The sequence below is a fragment of the Diabrotica virgifera genome, chromosome 5 (assembly GCF_917563875.1).
Source record: "Diabrotica virgifera virgifera chromosome 5, PGI_DIABVI_V3a".
Lineage (NCBI taxonomy): Eukaryota > Metazoa > Arthropoda > Insecta > Coleoptera > Chrysomelidae > Diabrotica > Diabrotica virgifera.
In genome coordinates, this window is record NC_065447.1 from 207315793 (window position 1) to 207342054 (window position 26262).

At 33.1% G+C, this 26262-nt stretch overlaps 1 protein-coding gene and 1 long non-coding RNA gene across 4 annotated transcripts in view; both read right to left on the minus strand.

Moving 5' to 3' along the window:
* Positions 1-1825: 1825 nt before the first annotated feature.
* Positions 1826-3237, minus strand: LOC126884576 (uncharacterized). The gene is made up of 3 exons (XR_007698098.1): positions 3097-3237; positions 2740-2998; positions 1826-1972 (listed from the first exon to the last, which is right to left on the minus strand). It is a non-coding gene; the product is annotated as an uncharacterized LOC126884576 (long non-coding RNA).
* A 16731-nt stretch (positions 3238-19968) lies between these two features.
* LOC126884578 (60S ribosomal protein L9) overlaps positions 19969-26262 on the minus strand; it is a 31501-nt gene continuing 25207 nt past the window's right edge. For all 3 annotated transcript variants that reach the window (XM_050650563.1, XM_050650564.1, XM_050650565.1), the window contains exon 4: positions 19969-20204. In XM_050650563.1, the coding sequence (XP_050506520.1) occupies positions 20003-20204 (202 nt within the window). In that variant the 3' untranslated portion in view covers positions 19969-20002. The remainder of the gene's footprint in view (positions 20205-26262) is intronic.

Consider the following 26262-nt stretch of genomic DNA (forward strand, 5'->3'; position numbering starts at 1 on the left):
TTAAATAAAGAAAAATTCATTCAATGTAAATTGTATGAGATATCTACTACATTAAATGAGCTAGTGGGAGGGCAGTGCCCCAACCCAGGCAACCAAATAACGTTTATAAAACGTTGAAAAAACGTCATAATTATCACCAAACGACGTCAGTTTATCACGTTTTTTCGACGTCGAAGATCACGTGAATATGTCCCACCATAGGTCACGTCATTTTTATCACGTTTTAAATACGTGATATGAAAAACGTAGTTTTTACGTCGATTTTGCGTCGTTTTTTAGATTTAATTTTTATTTTATGGTTTTAGAAATACACAATAATTGAATGGGTCCACCACATGGTTTGTTTTTGAGAAGTCAAAGAAAAAGTTTTATATTGTGATAATGGTGAGTTTATACATTTTAAAGGTGAGTAATACAGTTTGTATTTTGTATTTAAAAACTGTATTACTAACCCTTAAAATGTATAAACTCACCATCATCACAATATTAAAACTTTTTCTTTGACTTCTCAAAAACAAACCATGTGGCGTTTACAACGTTATTCGGCAGGCCCATTCAATTATTCGTATGGGCATTGTTAGTATTGCAATTTTTCCATTTAAGTAAAACCAAATGGAAGGCTTGTTAAAATGCATATAATTACAATATCCTCAATGCAACATATATAACATACATAGAATTTTCACTTTTTATATTATAAATATTTACTGTGTCAAAAGTGAAACAACATATAAACTAATAAATCATTTATTAACAAATTAAACATTTAAGTCACAATGTAATAACAAACTTAAGTTTAAACCATTTAAGTTATATAATATATATAATTATTATAATTATACTACACATTTTAAAGGTACGATTCCGACAACGAGTGCAGATGGCAGTTACAGTTGTCACCATGACAGACGTCATTATTTTGCACTAATAATTTGCATAATTATTAGCAACTGACGTTCTGCCGGACAGCAGTTGCAGTCAGATGTCGGAATTAGTCTCATACAGATAAATAGTGCAAAGGTAGTAGTGCAAACTGATGTTTGCAGTTGCTGTCTGCAGTCGTTATCGGAATCGTACCTTTAGTCAAAAATGAATACATACAAATATGACCCAATATATTGAACTTCAATGAAAACTATCTGCTTTATATTTATAAATTTTAAAGAAGACGATTGAATGATAAAAAATAGGACAAAACTATAATAGTCTGTGTTCTCACATATATTTCCATACTCTTATAATCCTCAAAATGATTTCAAATAACTATTACAAATTTTTGCATACAAAAAGATCCAGACACCTGAAAAATATATTTTTTGATTAAGGGACTGTAATGACCAAATTAAAATGATAAAAACAATTTACATGTGATATCTGATAATACACACTTAAAAGACTAATAGGGCTTTTTATTGACTGTCATTTGTTTCGAGCATCTGTCATATGTCACATAATATTAATATATCTACGCCATATGTCTGTGGTGTGTATCATTGGTAGGTATATACCAATAACGTATGACGTAGATATAATATTAATATTATGTGACACATGACAGAAGCTCGAAACAAATGACTGTGAATGAAAAGCCCTATACATAAATACTCATGATGAAGAAGTACATTATAATTAAAAATGACTAACCATTTTCATATCGCTGCAACATGAAGCCAAAGCCGTCTTATATTTCAGTTCGTTTAGAGAGTGCAACAAGCACTCTGACCGAACGGCTTGAAAACTCGTTAGTTTTTCACCAGAGAATGTACATAGCTGTAACATCTGTACATGCATTGGGTTCTTCTTCTTCTGTCTTGCTGTGGGCATACTCAGCTGCAAATAAGATTGCTGCAATATGGCTGCAAACTTCACTATTACCGGCAATACACATACAATGTGCATTTGCTATGCCATTGGAACTGGCTATCACCCAAGCATCTAGTGGTTTAGCATTAGCTTTTTGGGAATTCTTCACCTAAAAAAAATATTTTATCTTTGTGGGAATGCTTCAACTACAAAAATTTATTTTCATTAGAGTATTTGCGTTCTTTACAATGATTGAGAATATTTTAAAATCAGACATTAATATAATATAATTTTAGAACAAACAAGCATGACTGTTTATTATTCTCTTTTCTATCATAGCAATTACATGTCGTCGACCTAATCTGTAAACTGTGTAACTTCATTTATCCAAATTTTACAGAGGCACAAAAAATTATTTCTCTAAATATGACTAATGCGAATACTACGTATCTCCCATTTTAAAAGATATAATGCTCAAATGGAATATTTTATAGATAGGTACTAACATTTGTACCTATATTGTTTAATGAGTGTATTAATATTATTTACCACCAACTCTTTCTTGAAAATATCACTTTCTAAACAGTGAGGTCAATCATGTGGTATGACAAACTGGGGAGTTACATATTTTTGGTACTAACTTTGCTGCAAAGGGAGATCAGTGTATACAAAGTGACACTATTTACTCTTCTGGTAAAAATATGCATGTGCATCCTTTTTTAAACGAGTAGGGAGTTTTTCAAATAAATGGCAGTAATAACTCATTTTCAGAGAAATATGGAGTTACACAGTTTACAAATTAGGACGACAATATGTCTGGTTTCATACAGATATATAAACGTAAATAAATCTAATATTTAAAACCCATTTATCCGAAAGACACTAATACTGTTATCTATATATTTTTAATGGTGAATAAATAAAATAACGACTTACCTTTCCAACAATAATATAGAAATCATATCAAAACATCAAATGTTTCAAAACAAATCCAGTTGTGAAGGCTTTTATGAGCCTGAAGGCTTTGTATGCTTTCATCTGCTGCTTAAAGTAGTAACTGTGAGACTCTACCAGTCTATCTATAATAGCATTGTCTATCTAACAGTAATTGATGGAATGCACTGTAAAATCCAATTCTGATGACTGAATTGTATATGGATCTAAATCTCCAATTATTTTCAGCTTCAATGAATATCTAAAACAATAAAAGAAATAATGTTATTGCTTGCAAAATTCATCATTTTGATACATATCAGGGAAAAATGAATAGTAAATAAAAATTGTTTCGCCTACCTTTCTAAAACATCTGCGTAGTTTCCAATAATAATTTCCTTAAATAATCACTTTGCATTGTGGTAAATTTATAAAATTTACAAATGACAAACAAAAGTTTAAAAAAACACACACAAAACAGCCAACAAAAATCCAAATGGGCAAAATACTAGGACAAACAAACGACAACGCTACAAACATAACCTTAGTTTTGTAACTTTTAAGCTCCAAGCTCCTCCCAATTTCGTGACGTCAGACTTAGGCTGGCTGAAATAAAAACGTCTTTTAAACGTATTTTAACGTCATTAATCTTACGTATTTAAAATCACCTAAAAAGACGTCGATATGACGTAATGTTCAACCATGTGTATATATTCCACCAAATACTGACGTTTCCTCGACGTTGTTGACGTCACTTGGTTGCCTGGGAAGCGCCTCCCTGCCACAGCCGCCCCTGTTCAATACCTATGTGAAAAAATCGGAAGTATTATTGTACCGCCATTTACTATAGCAATTTGGAAATGTGGTTGATCCATATTGCAGTTTATGCTTGACAATCAAATATTATCATAAAGTAGAAAAGTGTTTTTGTCGAGTTACTCCACTATTGCGTTTATAGCCTTATTTCATTGCCAACTCTTGAAATTGTAAGATATTCAATAACTTTAACCTGAAATATTTCATGAACAAATGAAAATCTAGCTTATCCATAGGATAAGTAGGACCCAATAATATATTACCTATATCTACATGTAGAATGGACTAATATGGTTTCTAACTTATTTTGAAGGCTACTAAACTTTACGTTAAATAATTGGTTATGTACACTACATTTTGTATATTAGATATAATATATAGGCTCTCAAGGACCTGTCTACTATGTGTGCTATTTACACGGAGCAACTAAAATATAGAGATAAAATAATCACAATCGTTAAGTTTGGCGATTGTTGTAATATACAAGGTGTAACAAAAATACAGGTCATAAATTAAATCACATATTCTGGGAACAAAAATAGTTCGAATGAACCTAACTTACCTTAGTACTAATGTGTACATAAAAAAAGTTACAGCCCTTTGAAGTTACAAAATGAAAATCGATTTTTTCAAATATATCGAAAACTATTAAAGATTTTTTAACGAAAATGGACATGTGGCAATCTTATGGCAGGAACATCTTAAAGAAAAATTATAGTGAAATTTGTGCACCTCATAAAATTTTTATGGGGGTTTTGTTCCCTTAAACCCCCCCAAACTTTTGTGTACGTTCCAATTAAATTATTATTGTGGTACCATTAGTTAACTTAAATATTTTTAAAACTTTTTTGGCTCTTAGTATTTTTTCGATCAGGCAGTTTTTATCGAGTTGCGGCTTCTTTTTTAATATGTTTACATAAAAATTTTATGGGGGTTTTGTTCCTTTAAACCCCCCAAATGTTTGTGTACGTTCCAATTAAACTATTACTGCGATACCATTAGTTAAACGCAGTGTTTTTAAAACTTTTTTGCCTCTTTGTATTTTTACGATAAGGCACCTTTTATCGAGATGTGGCTTCTTTTTTAATATGGTTCAAAATATACCTAAAAATGTAAATCATAAATAAATTTTCATATTATTACTAAGTCTCCATAATCGTACTTAATCATATACAAATATGTGGTGGATTTGACAAATATTCAAAGTTCTCGATAAAAACTCGACTTTTCGAAAAAGTACTAGGAGTCAAAAAAGTTTTTAAAACATTGTGTTTAACTAATGGTACTACAATAATAATTAAATTGGAACGTACACAAAAGTTTGGGAGGGTTTAAAGGAACAAAACCCCCATAAAACTTTTATGGGGTGTCTAAAATTCACTATAATTTTTTCTTAGGATACTACTGCTATAAGAATGCCACATGTCCATTTTCGATAAAATATCTCAAATAGTTTTCGATATATTGGAAAAAATCGATTTTTATTTTATAACTTCAAAGAGCTGTAACTTTTTTTATGTGCACATTTGTACTAAGGTAAGTTAGGTTCAATCAAACTATTTTTGGTCCCAGAATATGTGATTAAATTTATGACCTGTATTTTTGTTACACCCTGTATAATAAATACGGCAGTATAAACAGGAATAAACTATTAAAATGTAACTGGTATTTTTGTAGATATTGCAAAATATGTTATTTTTTATGTACAGTGTATTTCAAAGTATATTGCCCTGTTTGTTATTTCTTTAAACAATTTTTTTTCGTTATCATTATCGTTATTAGATAAAAATTTTGTTAAAATCCCCACAGACATGATGAAGTCAACTCCTCATTAAGCTTAATCACAAAGTGCTGTGTTAAAACTTTTGTAAGATGCTGTATTTATACCCGTATTATGAGGCTTGTTCCATTGAAACCCATCTTTGGCCAAAAAAAATATTGGCAAATATATCTACAATAATTACCACTACGATTAAAGCACATATCCAACTGTTCCCCGAATCCACGTATACTCTGCTTAAAGAATTCTCGTGGCTGTTGCTCGAAAAATTTTTTACAGCATTTTGTATTTCTTCGTCACACTCAAAAAGATTACCTTTTAACGCTTTTTTCAGCGGTCTAAAGATTTAAAAATCACAAGGCAATAAATCGGTTGAATGCTCTAATATCCTCTATTGCTTTCATTGTAGATTTTCTTTCACAACTTTGGCAATATGAGGCAGTTTGTCGTGCTTTCCTGGATGTTTTATGTATATGTATTTATATGAATAATTGTGAATGTTCTTGTAGGTTTCGGAATATTAGCTTAGTTAATGCCGGATTTATACTCAGCCATTGCCACTGCTGCTGCCGGAAATATTGCCCGAAATACGATATCGACGCGAGTGAGGTGCTCACATCAGTTCCTCGCCAATGTCCTCACAACTCATTTACCGAACGACTCTCAAGAATGGAATGTGACGACAGCATCGACTTGCTCCCTTACTCACTTGCCGCTTTGGAGGCGGCAAGTGAGAGAGAGTAGTTGAATCTGAATACTCACTCGCGCTGCCAGTCCTTTGACTTCCATCTCGAAAACCGACTTTTGAGGGAGCGCCGTGCAATGGCAGTAGCATGAGCAGCGCGAGTGAGCTATTTACACATTCACGCTGCCCACTTCCCTGTCCAACAGGACTGTGTGTAAATGCGGTAATAAATTCTAAACAGTTGTTTGTGTAGCGTAACGACGTATCTATAAATCTCATTGATGATGTACGACGGGCATGAGACCAAACAATTTATATGCACCATATATGTTCGTAAACAATAATGTGTAATAACGTTTGTGATTATTTTTTATTATATCTTTAAAATGGCGACCAAAAGTATTTTGCACACAAGCACTATGACGGCCCCATAAGGACTGGTGTTAGGAATAAGAGTGACACAAAATAAGACAGTATTTCAATATTTTTCACTGTGATACAAATCTTGAGTATAAAGTGTGGCACAATTGGCAATAGTAATGTAGCACAATTGGCAATAATAATGTGGCATACTTGAAAATTATGTCATATTATTAAAAATAAATTTTATTAGTATATTTTTATGGTTAAACTCCAAAGCTCCGTAAGTCTAAATCTTATATTTTTCTGGACAAAGTAAAATAGTCAAAATGGTAATAAAGTGGTCAAACAGAAATTTTTTTGCGCATCTCTTTTAATAAAATTAACTGCTGCTTGTCAAAGATGAAGGTTTCTGGGATTTTACTTATCTACGCAGAAGAACAAACGAGATAATCGAAGAAACAAACCTTACTATGACGACTATACATTTGACTGATAGAGCTTGGGACTTGTAGTCACTGCGTTCTCTAATGCACATTGTAAAAAAGCGGTATCAAATCGAAATTTTCAAACTTTTTCCTGTTCTTGACAAACGGTACAATTCAATAATGAAAATGTAAAGACTTAATAGTGTAAAGAGCGTTTTCGGCTTATAAAGCCATCTTCAGAGCTATGGTCAAAAAGTTAAAAATACCACTATAAAGAGAGATGGATCCCATGTACGATATAAAAGTACTTCTATTTCTTATGCAGTTTTTTTAATGATGAAAAAAAACCTTGTCTGTATGTTGAAAAAATTGTTCAATTTTGCTGTTGGTTTTTTGTAGCCAGAAAAGTTAAAAGCATCAAATACGAGCACAAAGGACTTTAACACAAAAAATTACATTAAGTACATATAACGAACATTTGATCATGGTAAGGTCAAGAAACCCTACCATGATCAAATATTCGTTATATGTAATGTAATTTTTTGTGTTTAAGTCCTTTGTGCTCGTATTTGATGTTTTAACTTTTCCGGCTACAAAGAACCAACAGAAAAAGTGAGCAATTTTTTCAACAGACAGACAAGGTTTTTTTCCATCATTAAAAAAAACTGCATAAGAAATAGAAGTATTTTTATATAGTACATGGGATATATCTCTCTTTATAGTGGTATTTTTAACTTTTTGACCATAGCTCTGAAGATGGCTTTGTAAGCCGAAAGCGCTCAGCTAGGAATTATTTATTTTACATATTTCAAAAGTACACTGTTTACCTGAATTCAATAATGGGTTGATGTCTCGACCCAATCTGCTGTTTGTTGGCTGCACTTACTTGATTTACTTTCAATCTATTCCGAACAGAAAAAAATCTACTGTACATTCGATGAACATAAAAAATAGATCCGAGCAATACTGCTCGTAGTATCTTTTCTGTAAACAATACATTGGTTTATCGCTTCTTGAAATACATAAATTGTAGCAAAACTACTACGTGCAATAAATATTACTGGACTAGATTTGTATTCTGTACAAAAATACTGTTGCTTCCTCTTGGATACTTTAAAGTGCCTTAAAAGTTTAGTAGGTAGTTTTTTTTATTAATAGGAATTAAATTAAGTAATTCACTCACCGTCAAAATTAATCGCCCACCTTGTATTTCTTCCAATTTGCAGAAATTATCAATCTTGGAGCACAATTTATGAAGGATACGGTGAAAACTACCTCCAATGAAAAGAAAACAATAACATTATTGAAAAAAAAGTCGTTTATCAAGGGATACTTAGCAAAAATCAAATGTTTAAAAATCTTGGAAGAAAATTCAAACAAACATAATTTTGAAAATCATAGTCTAATTAAAAAAAAATTAGTATTAATAATGGATGTTGCCGTTTCAGGCCCTTATTACTTCTTTGAGCCGGTTCGACAATCCATTCATGATATCCTGGGTCCTGGATATCCTCTACCTACCTATACCGCAGCCATCTTAAGCTATCCGAAGGATCATCATCATCAATGGCGTTACAACTCTTCGTGAGTCTTTACCGCGTTTACTATTGCCTTCCATGTTTGTCGGTCCGAAGGATGTAGGGGCTGAACTACGGTACGAGATGCTATCATACGACTTCGGAAGACAGGTTCATACACCCGCAGGCCAGGTCAAGGCCGACATCGATGCAGTAAAATTCGAGATGACCACTTCATTGTCAGCAACGTGTTGAGAAATCGCTTTTGCACCGCTTCTGAAACTCGTACGCGTCTTTTGAGGTGAAAAATGTTAGTGTCAGTGAACGTACCATTAGGAGAAGACAGGCAGAAAAAAATTTGAGGGCTTTCCGTTCAGCTCGCGACAGGCCCACAGCACCGTAAAAGTAGACTTGTTTTGTGCGAGAGTATGCCGACTGGACTGTAGCGGAATGGAAGAACACATGGTTCTTAGATGAAAGCAGAATAGCTCCAAGAGGTCCAGATGGACGTCAGCGTGCATCTGGACTGCACTATAAACGAAACAGTGACTTACCGAGGAGGGTCAATAATGATTTGTGGAAGTATATCTAGTACTGATCTTGTTGTGTTCCATAAAGGTAGTGTGAGTGCACGGGCGCCCATATAAAAATTTTCAGGGGGGGGCCAAACGTGAAGATGTTGCACATATATTTTGTATACTTTGGATAACCATATATAGTATGCTGCACACGAAAAGCCAGGGGGGGGCCACGGCCCCCTCCTGCCCATGGGTATGGGCGCCCATGTGTGAGTGCTCAAAGATACGGGGAAGCCAAGACCATGCTATGCCTTTCACATCGTTCATTGGTGAAAACTTTGGATTAATGAATAACAATGCATATGTTGCCATACCGCAAGATTCACTCGTGAGAACCTTAATGAGGCCAGGATTTTACCATGGCCTGCACGCTGTCCCGATCTTAATCCGATTAAACACATTCGGAACAACCTCAAAAAAATGAGTAAGAGTACCAGCCTCTACATCCTTCGGAGAGCTCAAGACAGCTACGTTAGAGGAGTGGCACAATAGGTATCCTCCAATCAAATATCATGAATGGATTGCTGAACCGGCTCAAAGAAGTCCTAAGGACCTGAGACGGAACACCCATTATTAATATTCATTTTTTAAATTAGACTATGATTTCCAAAATCATGTTTGTCTGAATTTTCTTCAAGATTTTTAAACATTGGATTTTTGCTAAGCATTCCTTGATAAAGTTTGTTTAGCAGGAAATGGTTGACTTCAATTAGTGCGGTCGTAAATATTATTAAATTTATCTGACTTGGCCCACTGTTAAGACCGGTCCGGAGCGAGGTAGACAGAGTTGGTCTTTTGACAATTAACACTGACTAGACGGTACTCCTATAATAAAGCAAAGGATCCCCAAAATTTACAATAATTACGACGACAAAAACGGATGTAAAATATATTGCTTTGCCTTATATACCCGAAATTAATGTTTCATTCAAACATATTTAAATTTTACCTGAAACCGGGCCTTTTATACTATTGAAGTACCAGTACAAGTATTGACCATTGAAGTTAACCATTTACTGCTAAACAAACTTTAAACGACTTTTTTTCATAATTTTATTGTTATCTTTTCCTCAAAGGTAGTTTTCACCGTATCTTTCATAAAATGTGGTCCAAGCAGGGCTGGATTAAGCTATGGGCTACAGCCCAGGGCGGAAAATTTTGGTAAAAAATGGCGGGGTGGGAGGGAGGCAAATTGTGGATAGCCCAGGGGCAGCAAATCTTCTTGGTCCAAGATTGACAATTTCTGCAAATTGAGAGAAATACAAGGCGGGCGGTTAATTTTGTCGGTGAGTGTACATAATATATCAATCTTTTATGTTATTTTCTCAAAATTTTTGCAACATGTTTAAGCTTTTAAATTTATTTTTACTGTATAAAGGACTGTAACAAAAAGGTAATTTGTATGTGTAAGTAAATTTAGTTTTTACATTCCAAGTCACTATATTGTAAATATTTTAAACTAGATTTAGTAATAGTTCTTTGTTAGTGTTTTAATCATTAAACCTGTATAGGTATTGTACTTATAATTAAAGAAAATAAAAAAAATTCTTTTGCAAAATTTGTTTGTTATATACCAACCACGGGCGTAGTCTGAGGAGGGTTGTGGTGGTTCAAACCCCCTCGAAAAGTTTAATGATATAAACATTCATGAAATTAAAATTGACAAGGCGAAAACGGCGGGTTCGTTGGAAAAAATATTCCCATGAAATTTTTTTTGCATAATCACATTTGTAATACACCCCAGAATAAGGTTCAAGAAGTCGCTGCGAAAAGTGGTCCAAATTTTTTTTAATCAAATTGCAAAAATCAATATTTTTGGCCATTCAAAATTTTTGTTAGGACCATTCTGGATAAAAAAGATCTTTTGTAAATTTTTCTCCAAAGTTGATGGTTTTCGCGTTATAAGCAATTTAAAAAACGCGAAAACGGCAATTTTTAAGACTTAATAACTCGGTTAAAAATTATTATTATGAAAGTCAGAAAGTGACTAAATCAAAGTTTAAAGCCCCCCCCCCCCCCTACATGATCCTGAAGAAACTTGTGTCATTAATTTATTACTAAGCTGTTATTTTTAATTATTAACAATAAGCCGTAAGATAGTATCGACACGGCTGTAAATGTGAGTGCGAGTAAGATGCCCCACTGTACTGCCGGAATGGCATCTCTCTCGCACTCACCATAGACGGCCGTCTAATACGTGCAGGCGCTCATTATTATTACTTGAAAATAACAGCTTAGTAACAAAATAATGACAACAATTTCTTCAGGATCTTGTAGGGGGGCTTTTAACTGATTTAGTCACTTTCTGAATTTCATAATAATAGCTTTTAACGAATTTATAAGCCTTGAAAATCGCCATTTTTCGTTTTTTTCAATTTAAAATTGTTTATAACTCGAAACGATCAACATTTATGATATGTATTGAATTAAATAGCGTACTATGATGAAATTGACTTTATTTTAGATTACAAGAGATACATGGTTCTTAACCTAAAAACTAAGAAGTAAGCGCGCTTTTCTGCCTTTCATCCTCGACATCTGTCATCTGTCACGACTCGCAAGGTGGGTTCCGTTATACACAACATTTCTCCCCTTCTATAAAGAAAGCTTGTTGGGTGGTTTCACAGCTCTCCCATATCTGGTAACCACTGGCAAAGGTGTCTGCTCAGATTCTAGAAGAGGGGAAACGGGGCTTCTAGATGTCGCATCAATTTGACTATGCCTAGGTGAACTACTAGTAACAGTGTCATTATTACTAGAATGTGGAATTGCAGTATTATTTTCCTCCACCTGAAGGTCCATGTCATCACTTACATCAATATTAGGCAGGCGGGTGGGTGCAGATGTGCTCTCATCAACATTTAAAGGCGCTTTTTGAATCACTGCACTCTCACTCACTTCACTTCTAGGTTTTTCCTTAGCTAGACGTATGCTGTCAGCATGCACAAATTTTATAACATTATTAACATTCACAAGGTAAGTACAATAACTTAAAACTTTAACTACATTTCCCAAGTCCCATACATGTGTACGAGTATTTTTGACATATACTTGGTCATTTGTATTATACAATTTAATATTTCGAACTGGTTGATCAGAGTTTACAAAATTACCATTTTCAGATGGTCTTAATAAATCATACCTGGTTCGAGGTCTGATTTTAAACATACACTGGGCTGGAGAAATGCCTGTTGTAGTAGAAGGAGTATTGCGGTAGGTGAAGAGGAAATTAGTTAACTTAATTTTCACAACTGTTAATGTTATATTTTCTGAACATGAAAATAAATTGCGCTCTAATGCTTTCTTTACTGTTTGGACCCCTCTCTCTGCTAGTCCATTTGATTGTGGATGATATGGTGGGGATTTAATTGGTTTTATTCCATTACTCTGACAGAAGGAAACAAACTCTGCTGAATTGAACAGAGGCCCATTATCAGAAACTAGCTCTACTGGTAATCCAAAAATGGCGAAAACATCCCTTAGTACCATTATGACCTCCCTAGCTACTGTACCATTTTCCATTAACCTGACTTCTATCCATTTAGACTTATTGTCTACTAAAATAAGGAAGGTAAAATTTTGCTTCTGGAAAAAATCAACATTTACCCTATAAAAATTATGGGGTGCTAATGCCCATGGTATGCCATTTGACCTATTAGGAAAATTCTGAGTAGACTGACAAACATTACACGATTGAACAAACTTCTCAATACTTTCATTCATTCCAGGCCACCAGCAATAGGATCGCATTAACATTTTTAGTCTTACTATGCCTGTATGTTGTTCATGGAACAAATTAAGTACTCTAACCCTGAGTGAGAATGGAATTACTACTTTAGTACCTAAAACCAAACAATCTTGTTCAACCGAAAAGTTATTTCTAAGTTTAAAATATGGTTTTAAATCATCTCCCTGTACATAGTTTGGCCAACCAGACAGGGTTAACTCAACTACTTTGGACAATAAATTATCCTGCTTGGTTGCTTTGGCTACATCTTCAAAGTCCAAAGGGACTTCACTTAACATGTTAAATGAAAATATTTCACCAGACACCTTAGTACTATCCTTACAAGGTAAACGGGAAAGGGAATCTGCATTGGAAATTGAACTTCCCTTCTTATATTCTATGGTATAATCATATGCTGACAATGTAAGGGCCCATCTAGTTATTCTTGACGCGACTGTTACTGGAATGCCTCTGTTAGCTCCAAAAATGTACTGCAAAGGCTGATGATCACTGACAAGGGTGAACTTCCGACCATATAAATATTTATGAAACTTACGAAGAGCAAACATTATAGCTAATGCTTCCCTCTCTATATTTGAATACTTTTGTTCTGCTGATGATAAGGTTCCCGAGGCAAAACAAACAGGCCTATCCTCCCCATCTACTCTGTGACTCAGTACAGCTCCTACTCCAAAACCACTACTATCACAAGTGACATATATTGGAAGTAAAGGGTTATATAAGGTGAGTACTTGGTTTGACAAAAGCAGTACCTTACTGCTGTCAAAAACCTTCTGACAATCTGTTGACCATACAAAAGAAACATTCGACCTACATAACTTGTACAACGGACCTAGTTCACAGGACAGCATAGGCAGAAATTTAGAATAATAGTTAAGAAGACCTAAATATGATTTAAGTTCCGTTAAGTTATGTGGGGGTTTAGCTTTCTTAATACACTCTACTTTTTCTTCCGTAGGGTGTACCCCTGACTCATCAATTCTATGGCCCAAAAATTCAACACTTGTTTCAAAAAATTTACATTTTCCTTCATTAATTTTTACATTAAATTCTTCTAGACGTGAAAGAACATTAATTACATTATTATGACAATTTTCAAGAGATTTACCATAAATTAATATGTCATCGATATAGCATTTGGTGTTTGGTATACCTGCAAGAATATTTTCCATTACTGTCTGGAAAATTCCAGGTGCTGAACTAATGCCATATGTTAATCGATTAAAAGTAAACAACCCTAAATGTGTGTTGATGGTAAGTAATTCTCTTGATTTTTCACTAACTTCTAGTTGCTGATAAGCTCCCTTTAAGTCTAAGACTGTAAAAAATTTATTTCCTGACAATTCTGAAAATATGTCCTCTGGTAGAGGTAATACACAGTGATCTGACTCAATAACCTGATTTACTGTTTTCTTGAAATCTACACATATTCTAAAAGATGTTTTCTCTCTCTTTGGAACAACCACTATAGGACTGGCCCACGAACTAATTCTAGTTTTAGTTAAAATTCCTGACTCTACCATCCGATTCAACTCCTCCTCTACCTTAGACTTAAGGGCATATGGCATATCATATGCTCTATGAAAAATAGGACGTACATTATCTTTTAATTTAAATTCAACTTTAATATTTCTTATATGGGAGTTGGGGTCATCTTTAAATACATTGGAATACTGTGACTTCAACTCGGATATAAGGTGACTTTTATGCTGATTATAACTACAATCATTTACAACATAATTTAGTTTTGATTGCATGTCTGACTTTAACAAATTCTGATCTATACCCATTAAATTTAAATTATTCTTACTTCCATTATTTTCACTGCTTGGTACACTATAATCAAGTGTTAACTGATTAAACAAGGCTGTCTTCCAAGAAGGATTGAAAACATTTAGCCAATTCCTTCCTATCAAAGGCAAAAACCTATTTGAGCTTTCAATAACTAATAATGGCAACAAGGTTAACTGGCTTTTATACAAGACATTTACATAAATTTGACCTACAACTGAAATGTTATTGCCAGTAACTGCTCTTAACTTAACATTAGTACTGTTCATCTTGCATTTACTAAAATATTTTGAAAAATCACTTACGTGGATGATTGACTTACATGCACCACTATCGATTTCCATAACCAAGGGCACACCTTCAACTTGCACATTCACTTTCCAGGGCTTTTCCATACCCGTTGTGAGGGCTGCAATATGACCTAATTGCAACAATTCACTGCTCTCTTCCTCTTCGGTCACTTCTACCTGATTAACTTTTTTTCTTTTACAGACTCTACTGGTGTGTCCCACTTTTTGACAGAAAAAACATTCCCAATTAACTGCTGGGCATGTTTCTGGTTGATGTCGTCTTCCACATCGAAAGCATGGTTTCAACACTGACTGGTTCCTGGACTCTGACTGACTTTTTGACTGACTACGATATTGCTTACTAGACATTTGTAGTTTGCCTACTGATACTGCTGCCACCCCTTGAACAAGCTTGCTTTGACATTCAGCTGCTTCTTGACTTAAGGCTTTCTTACAAGCATCTTCAAACGTTAGGGTCTCAGCTTCACTAAGTAACTTAGTCCGAATATTAGTATTACTAATACCGCAAACTAACCTGTCTCGTAGGGCTTGATCGAGGAATTTCTCAAATTTACAAGACTTTGACAGTGCTTTTACTTCTTTTACATACTGCTCTAGCGATTCTTCTGCTTGTTGGTTTCTACTATGAAATCTGTATCTTTCATAGATTACACTTGTAGCTGGTGCATATCTGGCTTTAAGTATCGTTACTATCTGATCGTATGTTTTCATTGCAGGGGTATCTGGGAATAAATATGTTTTCAACGTATCATACGTTTTCGCACCCATAAATGTTATTAAATTTGCTACCTTTTTTTCATTTTCAGTGTCGTTCACTATGAAATACTGCTGCAAGCGCTCTTCCCAGGCTTCAAACGATTCCTTCACAGCATTAAACTCGTCGAACTTTGGCATATTGACTACTGCCCTGAACACAAAATTTGCAATGACTTATTGACTTGTACCAACGTGGTGTTCTTTCCGAATCGTCGCCAATATGATATGTATTGAATTAAATAGCGTACTATGATGAAATTGACTTTATTTTAGATTACAAGAGATACATGGTTCTTAACCTAAAAACTAAGAAGTAAGCGCGCTTTTCTGCCTTTCATCCTCGACATCTGTCATCTGTCACGACTCGCAAGGTGGGTTCCGTTATACACAACAATTTAGAGAAAAAATACAAGAGACCTTTTCTGTCCAGAATGGTCCAAAAAACCTAATAAAAATTTGTAAGGGCCAAAATATTGATTTTTGAAATTTGATTAAAAAAAATTTGGACCACTTTTCACGTGGGCGACTTCTTGAACCTTATTCTGGGATGTATCACAAATATGATTATGCAAAAAAAATCTCATGGGAATATTTTTTCTAACGAACCCGCCGTTTCCGCCTTGTCTAAAAGGCTTTTTCAGTTGATAGCCTAATAAAATAAAAAAACGTCAAAATGTAAATTCGTACAGGTTAAAACAAATTTTATATCAAAGTTTAGGTGGGTACAAAAGATATTTTCAAGAAAGTATCCAAATCATAGAAGGGGATCATTGTTTAAATAATTAAAAAGGTGTCATTTTTGCAAAAAAAAATACTTTTTTAACTGCTGAGGTAATTCACTTATTAATGAAGATCTATGGGATTTTTTCCTGCAAAGTTAAAGGATAAGTCTTTCACATAAGATTTGCTGAATTAAATTTGACCCCCTATTTATTTAAATAGTTGTATATAAAACTTTAAAAACAAATTTGCAAAAAATTATTTTTAGCGTTTTAAATAAGCACTATAAAATATCTTATTTTACAGACGAAGTTGCGCTATGTTACCAGTATTAAGTAAAAAAAAACTGGTCAAAAAATATTTAATATTTTTGAAAATATTGAATTTGTTTATTAAATGTTACTATATTTTCAATTGCAAAAATGCGGTTGTTGCCAAAGAAATATTCACCTGCTTAAGATCTCATTATTTTTATGTATATTTTCGATAAATGTATTGATAAATTCAAATTTTAATTAAACTCCCCCCTAAAATGGCATTTGAAAATTATTCAAATTTGTTTTTTTAATAACGTCTCGGGGATTAAGTATTTTGAAATGCCGTTTCGATAATTGCCTTCCTGGGAATTTTTTACTAATTAAAAAAATTTTTTTGTCATTTTTTTCTTTGAGTTATATTACTACGGGCTCTTTTAGGGTTAAATTTTATTAAGAATGTCGAATCTCTGAGTTGTAGATTCTAGACCTAAAAATATTAAGATTTAACTAAAATCTCTAAATAAAATGTGGCTACTTACTGAGTTACAGGGTGTTTTATTTAAAAATTACAGTAGAACCCCGCAAATCCGAACTAATTGGGGGGACAGCCTGTTCGGATTCCGAAAAGTTCGGATTATCCGAAAGTTAGCCTTAACTAGTAGTTCAAAGCTTTCATTGTGATTCTGAGTAGCCAAACGTTCTCGCAAGAGTGTGGACAATATTTTTGGACTCAAGTTGACTACGAGAGAACCAAAGTAAGTTTGTGTTTAACCTTTATAAACCTATATATTAAAGTATATAATATTTATTTTTAAGAAATTTTAAATGTCAAAGTCCTAGTAATCCTACATTGTCCAATTTTCTGGCTTTACTCTGTATAATAAACATGTTTTTAAATTTTTGTCTTGAATTTTTAAATTTTTTTCACTTTCCGCTGGTTCGGATTTGCCGAAAGTTCGGATTTACGGGGTTCTACTGTATTGTTACCAAGTACTTTAAAACTATTTGACGTATCCTTATCATACTTGGCAGAAAGTGTGGCTATTATACAGCCTACTAAATTGTGATTAATAAACGTTTCTAGCTAGTGCCAGAGGCGTACAACAGGGGATAGTGAATGATTGACCCTTCCCAAATTCTACGCCACTGAGTGAATTACTATTTTAGCGAAATTTTTAGATTCTCCAATACTTTGTATGTAAACAACTTTATTGGTATCGATAAAGTCATCAGTTTAAGAGATATTGGAAGTTTAAAATGAATGAATGAATAAATCAAAATAACTATGCCATTTAATTTTTAACGTCCAATATCTCGAAAACTAATGACTTAATCGTTACCAGTAAAGAGTATATTATTTACATAGAAAGTATTAGAGAATCGAAAAATTTTGCTAAAATAGTAATTCCCTCAGTGGCGTAGAATTTGGGAAGGGTCAATAATTCACTATCCTCTGTCGTACACCTCTGGTAGTAGCTAGAAACTTTTATTTATCACAATTTAGTAGACTGTATAGTACCCACACTTTCTGCCAAGTATGATAAGGATACGTCAAATAGTTTTAAAGTACTTGGTAACAATAATTTTTAAATGAAACACCCTGTAACTCAGTAAGTAGACACATTTTATTAAAGAGATTTTTGGTAAATCTTAATATTTTTAGGTCTATAATCTACAACTTAGAGAGTCGACATGCTTAATGAACCTTAACCCTAAAAGGGCCCGTAGTAATATAACTCCAAGAAAAAAAAAAGAAGAGAAAAAAAAAAGACAAAAAAATTTGTTAATTAGTGAAAAATTCTCAGGAACTCAATTATCGAAACGGCATTTCAAAATATTTAATCCCCGCGACGTTATTAACAAAACAAATTATAAACAAATTTGAATAATTTTCAAATGCCATTTTAGGGGGAAGTTTAATTGAAATTTGAATTTATCAATACATTTATCGAAAATATACATAAAAATAATGAGATTTAATACAGGTAAATAGGTCTTTGGCAACAACCGCGTTTTTGCAATTGAAAATATAGTAACATTTAATAAACAAATTCAATATCTCAAAAAATATTAAATATTTTTTAACCAATTTTTTTTTTATTAATACTGGTAACATAGCGCAACTTCTGTAAAATAAGATATTTTATAGTGCTTATTTAAAACGCTAAAAATAATATTTTGCAAATTTGTTTTTAAAGTTTTATGTACAATTATTTAAATAAATAGGGGGTCGAATTTAATTTAGTAAGTCTTATATGAAAGATTTACCCTTCAACTTTGTAGAAAATAATCCTATAGACCTCCATTAGTAATTGAATGACCTCAGTAGTTAAAAAAGTATTTTTTTTTGCAAAAATGACCCCTTTTTAATTATTTAAATGATCCCCCTGTATGATTTGGATACTTTTTTGAAAATATCTTTTGTACCCACCTAAACTTTATAAAATTTGTTTCAACCTGTACGAATTTACATTTTGATTTACATGTAGTGTAATTTTATTTTACTAGACTAGATGGGCAGTTGCATCTGTAGTGAATTCAATTTAACCATGGCACCCGCATTATCTAAGTTAGCCGTGTGTGCAGCTTCAATTGTGATTTTGTCTGAACTGGAAGAGAGGTAGAGTGTGGGTCAAAATGTCTGCAAAGAATTACAGCAAACTGCTAATCGGACTAAAGGCAGATAATCGAAAACTTTAGCCGCATGTCGCAATTTGACTGAATATTTATTAAATAAAATCAAAGTGAATGTGTCAAAAAAAAAACTACCACCTTCAATGACTCGGTTAGCAATAACCCTGCGCTTTTTAGCTACTGGGGATTCCTATGTCAGCTTCATGTATCTATTTTGAGTCTCCAGGTCATCGATTTTGAGTCATTCCTAAAGTTTGTGAAGCTATCGTAGAAGGACTCGATGGACTTGAAGCTTTCGACATGTAGTGTTATAGAAAATTTTTAAAGTTTCTTGGGTGGAAATGATTTGAAGATCCACAAACATCTAATCGAGAGGTCTTAAATATAGGTTGATACAAAATATTCCTATTGCATTTGGGCCATATACTTTCCTTACATCTTTCTCACACATGTCTAGACTTGGGCTAACTTTTTTGTCATTACCCAGGTTTCAATACCATAGGTTACTACGGTTAATCATGTTCTGTAGATAGTCATCTTGGTTCTTTTGTCTAATAATTTCGATGTTACCAATCTTTTATTAGCATAGTATGTATGATTCCCGCTGGAAATATGTGTATTAATTTCGCTACTTGCGGAATTCTTCCGATTGATTTCTGTCACATTCATTCAATAGTATAGTTGTCTATTGCGATATTATTTTCATTGTCAGGTGTTCTTTTGATGATCATATACTTAGTTCTTGTTTTGTTTTCCTTGAACACTTCTATTAGTTGTGGCTTGACCCTACTAATAATAGCTACGTTGTCTGCAGGATAATATAATTACATTGTTAAAATATCAAGACAAGAAAATATAAACTTAAATTTATTTCAAAAATACAAGTTATTCTTCTTGTACAACAGTTGTTTTTTCAGATACATAAAGCCCATCTAAGAATTTACGGATATCCTTATTTTTAACTGTTGTAGATTGTTGAATAAGGGCAGCTGACTTTGAAACATCCTCCAATGAGTTTCCTTCAATGATAAGTTCATCCTTTTGTTTGGTGGAGTTTACTACTGTAACACCTGGGGCCATCTTTACTCTAAAAAAATTAAATTATTTAAATAAATCGTTTTGATCACAATCAGTTAATATTTAATCAAAATCTACTAGGGGTTAAATTAAATATCGAAAAAGACAGCCCTATTAGATAAGTGATACTAGATAGAACTATGATATTAAAAACTGTAGACAAATGGAGCCTGCTTCTCTTTAATTCTGGAACATCATTCTTTAGTCTACCTCTTTCATAGACTGACCATTTTATCAACGGAATAGATCAAATGGTTGATTCTAGTAAAATGTGTCAAAAGAAATTATGAACTAGAAATTTGCCAGGAAAAATAAACACAGATTAAAATTTGAAAGCGTAAGAATAATAAAAAATTACTTTTCTCTTAACCCATTCAGTGCCAATGACGTTAATAATTAACGTCATACAGTGAAACCTCGATTATCCGTCAGGGCACCGGACCAAGGGTATGACGGATAATCGAAAAGACGGTTAACAGAACATTAAAAAAAAAATGAAAATTGATAGTACAACTCTCAAATTTTATTTACATACTTAAGTTGGAAACATATGGGAAACTTTTTTATTATTAATTTTACGAAAAAAAGTTATTCTTTATAAAAAGTTCTGCATGCCCCAAAACCTAAGATCCAATCATCAGATATCAAATTTTCTCAATATTATACGAGGTATGTCAAAAAATATTAATTTCGGTCAAGGGTAAAGTACCTTTATTTCTCTCAATATCGAAAATTCTTATGATAAAAAGTTGTTTGGAATTAAAAAATAAGATCAAATATGCAATTACATGCTTCTAATTAAAAAAAAAAAATAAAATTTTTTTCTCAAAATGGATACTCAACATAGTTTTTAATTATTACAAATATGATAACTCGTTTATTATTCATTTTACGAAAAAAAGTTATTCTTCATAAAAAGCTTTGCATGGTCTAAAATCTAAGACACAACCATGATATATCAACTTTTATTAATTTTATACGAGGTGTGTCAAAAAATATGAAATTCGCTCAAGATTATAGTACCTTTATATTTCACAATATTTCAATTAGAAGAATGTAATTGCATATTGAAATATAGTTTTTAATTCAAAACAACTTTTTTAATAACTGTTCAATATTGTGAAAAATATAGGTACTTTACTCTTGAGCGAAATTCATATTTTTTGACATACCCCGTATAAAATTAATAAAATGTGATATCTGACGGTTGCATCTTCGGTCTTAGGACATACAGAGCTTTTTATAAAGAATACCTTTTTTTCATAAAAGTAATAATGAAAGAGTTTACGTATGTGTAATAAATAAAAACGAAGTTAGTATCAATAAATTTGAGAAAAATTTGGAAAATATGTTTTTCCAATTAGAAGCATGCAATTGCATATTTGATCTTAGTTTTTATTTCCAAACAACTTTTCATAATAAGAATTTTCGATATTGAGAGAAATAAAGGTACTTTACTCTTGAACGAAGTTCATATTTTTTGACATACCTCGTATAATATTGACAAAATTTGATATCTGATGATTCAATCTTAGGTTTTAGAGCATGCAGAACTTTTTATAAAGAATAACTTTTTTTCGTAAAATGAATAACAAAAAAGTTTCCCATATGTTTCCAACTTAAGTAGACACGCTGTATATGTTTTGTTTTACAAGATAACAGGAATTTTTGTTCGTACAATCGAATCAATTTGGTTTAAAATATTCTGAAATCTTTGTTTGTTTTACTGATGCTTCACATTTTTCTTAATCCTCGTAAGATCATGCAATCTACTTTATTGGCTTCTTCTTGTCAATAATACCACTCGATGAATTGTTGCATGTGCGATGCAGCTTCTCTAGCTTCTTTACGCAAATCTTTGTCAGTTACAATAACATCATCGACATTTTCAGCTTCTGAAACTGTTTCCTCCGCCTCTTTTGCCATTTCAATGATTTCATCATCTGTCCGCAATCGATAGCCGTTTGCGTCCTGCAATCGATAGCCGTTTGCGTCCTTATCACAAATTAAAAATTCGTTTATGTCAACTTTAGCCAATAAAAACAAAATAGCCATTCAGCCATAACTTCATTTGTTACCGCACTGTACATTTCAGCGAATTTCGTTTGGCTTATCGCAATGCTCAAACAAAATGAATTGATGACCCAATTTTTGCTTATGTAGTCAATACAACTTATGTACGGACCCTGACGGTTAACAGAGGTGACGGTTAATGGAGAGACGGATAATCGAGGTTCCACTGTACTTTGCCCTAGTTTAGCGCCAGTATCATTGTTGTTTGTCATAAGTAAACTACGCTCTGCACTTCCGTAAGTGATTTATTGCACAGTGAAAATCCCAGATTATGGCGCAATTTGTGTGTTTACTTCTCGTCAACGACGACTGTTCTTATATTTATGATTAGTTTTTGTGAAAATTCTCTCTAAAATAAGGACCCTTTTTGTAGTTGGGTCAGCGTTTTAACAAAGTTGAAGTAAATGTTTCTCAGGAAAAAAGAGTCAACTCTAATAGGAATTACAAAATGACAAAATTTAACCATTTTAACACTTTATAAATTTATCTAGTTATCACAGTTTGTATTTAGATATATTTCGAACAAAATTGTATAGGTAATTTCTTTAAAGTAACAACTTATTTGGAGTTATGCCCATAATCATATCTATAAAATTTTAAAATGCCTCTCCTCTAAAATAGTCTTTTTTGACTTAAGCCTACGTTCTTGCAGAGCGGCAATATGCATAAGAGCCAACATAGCAACATTCATATACATAAAAAAAAGAGTGTGGCACTGGAGTGCCACAGAAGTTAATACCTCCTCATAATTTGAATTTATTAGTTCAAATTTGATTTTATATAATTTTACTAATTTGATTTTATAGGCACATTTAAAATCAAAATTCGTCAAATTGATTCAGTTGTTCTTAAGTTGTTATAAATAGGATTTCAGGTCCATGCAGAAACATTATACTGCGCCATAAGAAGAATTCACTTTAAAAATGTAATTGAATAATTTCTTGTTGAAAGGAGGTAAGCACCATTTTCTACTTTTTAAGTTATAGTAAAAAACCATTCTCTTTCTACATCCCTGTCATTTGGTGTTGAAAGGAAGCAAACACTGCATTACATCATAGTTTATACTGCGAAACTGCAAAGAGTGTAGGCACAAAATTTCAGGACAATGCTTTTTAAATGCATTCATTTTGTTCGAATCCTGAGAAAACTAATAAGTATTTTTGAAAGATTGAAATGCAGAATGAAAGATTACATTATTACAGTTTGTCAAACATAGGAAAGAGTTTGAAAATCCCACAATCGCCATAAAGCCACATGGCTTTTTAAATAAATATAATTAAGATTAAGTCTCCTAGCTGACAGTTGACAGGTTACCAACAGGAAAAATCTCATCATTAAGTGCTTTTTTAGTGGTCTAAAGTACAGAAAATAAGTAAATTTTGTGCTAAAGTTGTTTTTTAGATGTTCTAAAGTGATCCTAGAGAAAAATTTAGTTTTACAGTTGATAATTCTTAAAATGTTTAAGTGTTGTCAAAACAAAACTTTCTCGAACTATGGCTGCATAAAATGTGCTTATATTTTCCACCCGAGTTGTTTGGAAAGGGAATGGATTAGAAAATTGTGGAGGGCAAAAAATATTCTGATCAGACCAATGCCAAAAAGAATATCCACAACCTGATGCTGTGATAGATAAACTGAAAGAGCAATTGAAACTACTGAAAACTGACTTGGATGCCAAAAACAAAGAAATGGAGAAATACAAAGTAAGTTTAAAATCTCTAAATGAACAAAAAGCCGCGGCTGAAGCTGCAAGTAAGCATGTCAGTCAAAATGACGTCTAAGAAATTTCGAGTGCTGTCGTAAAATCAGTAGAACCTCTGCTCAAACAAATTTCAACCACAATGACAGAATGTATTAAATCAAACAATGAAAAAACTGCAAACACGTTTGACAACCTTATACAAACTGTGTCTGCAAACTACGCTTCGAATGTGGATAAGTTCATTGAATCTCTAGGAACTATCCAGAATAGTATGACTGATGTTGATAAATCCAATAAGGACCTAAATTTAAGATTGGGATCTATTGAAGACAAAATCAAAGACGTGACAAAATCGCCGCCTGTCTCATATGCGTCCACAGCACAAAAAGTAACAACCAACAAGTTGCTCATGCCACAGTATAAAGAGGGACAGTAGAACCACTCTCCGAAAAATTGGAAGTAAAATCTGTAGTCGTGCATGGCGACCGCGCAATGTTCTTAGTCGCTTTTGCCCCACTCTCGTGTCGCACAGAAACGTACGGGTTTTAACTGGGAAAACCCACATCCACCACTGGTGAATTATCAATTGCGTACTGCCGGTATTCAGTGTTCCCAAACGAAAAAAAATAAAATCGGTAAAATGCTGTCAAAAATTCGTTAGATTGTGGAGCCAAATCGGTAGTAGCTTTGTTCGCACAGTCCATGACTGGTTTTTGATATACGCGCACGCGCAGTCCGTTTTCAAGCGCTTGAAAACGGAAATGCGCATGCGCCTCAGTCAGAAACCAATCATGGACTGTCTCCACGAACAAAGCATAATATTAGTAATGCTGAAAATGAGAAGTTGGCATTGCTGGCTTGTTGACAACTTGACAAGTAACAGTAATGAAGTGGGGAAAATACAAGATTACTCTGTTGCCAGATTTTCTTTTAGTGCATATTATGGTCAGGATTCGTTTTGTCATGTTCATTTTACACTAGTAAAAATTGTTTGTGTCTTATTTCTTCTCAGATTTAGGAATAAGTAAAGATTTCTCTCTGAATATAAAATTAGGTAGAATTCCAGTATATTTCGTTAGATCGGTAGCAATGAGTCGAAATCGTTAGATCTACCGAATTTTCGGTAGGTTTGGGAACACTGCCGGTATTACTTCTTGAGATCAAAGTGCTGACAGAGAAGTGGATTTACTGTTCCTCTTTATACTGTGACCAACGCTACTAACATCTCCATGGCAACGACACATGCGCAGAAACCGGCATTAAAGAAAACACAAAACGTCGGCAATTTCTCGCAAAATGTAAACAATGGACAAAAATATACATCAACTAAAGGTGCAGGAAGCGAAGACGCTAACTTTGTAGCCGCGAATCCTAGCAAAATGTGGCTTTACATAGGAAAAGCTGCAGAAACAGTCACGAATGATATTATTAAGATTTATATACAAAGAAAATTGGCTAACTTCAAGGTTGAAGATGTGATGGTGGAGCAACTAAAACCGTGGGCAATACTAGCTCTTTTAAAGTAGGTCTACCTATAGAATTTTATAATAAAGTCAATACTAGTGATTTCTTTCTCGGAAAACTAAACGATAGACGACAATCAAGCAGGAATAACTCGAAAATTTCTGTTTATTATCAAAATGTGAGAGGTCTCCGCACCAAATTAAATGATTTTTTATCATCGGTTATTGCCAACGATTATGATGTGCTACTATTCTCTCTGTATGATGGTATAGAGGATGGAGAATTGGGAATTCCAGAGTACAATATATACAGAGGAGATAGAAATGAAAATACCAGTACAGCTAAACGTTTCCAGCCAAAATGAATTTGTTTCTTCAGTAATCACTTCAAAATCAGCCAACATTGAAAGTGTTTATGTAAAATTGCAAACACCAAATCAAAAACTCCTTTTTGTCGGTGTATATATGACCATAATCTCCATTAAGCGCTTATGAGGACTTTAAAATAATGACTTTTCAATGTCCTATTCGCGGTGTGCAAGTACTTGGAAGGGAATTGAGAAACGATCGTGCGCGAATAGCAGAGAAATATTGCAACTTTCTTAAATAATTCATCTTGTTAATTGAAATTGTCAAATTGACGTACATTTCATATCTACTGTCATTGAAGAAGAAAAATTATATGTTGCTCCACTATCTTCTGTTATTGAATTTATTGTCTTATTTTACAAATTTTGTTGTTTAATTGTCTTTTATTCGTTGATTTTTGATGTTTTTTGTATATGATTTTTACTTTTACTATTTTTTTTTTGTACTCGTTTGTAAATGGT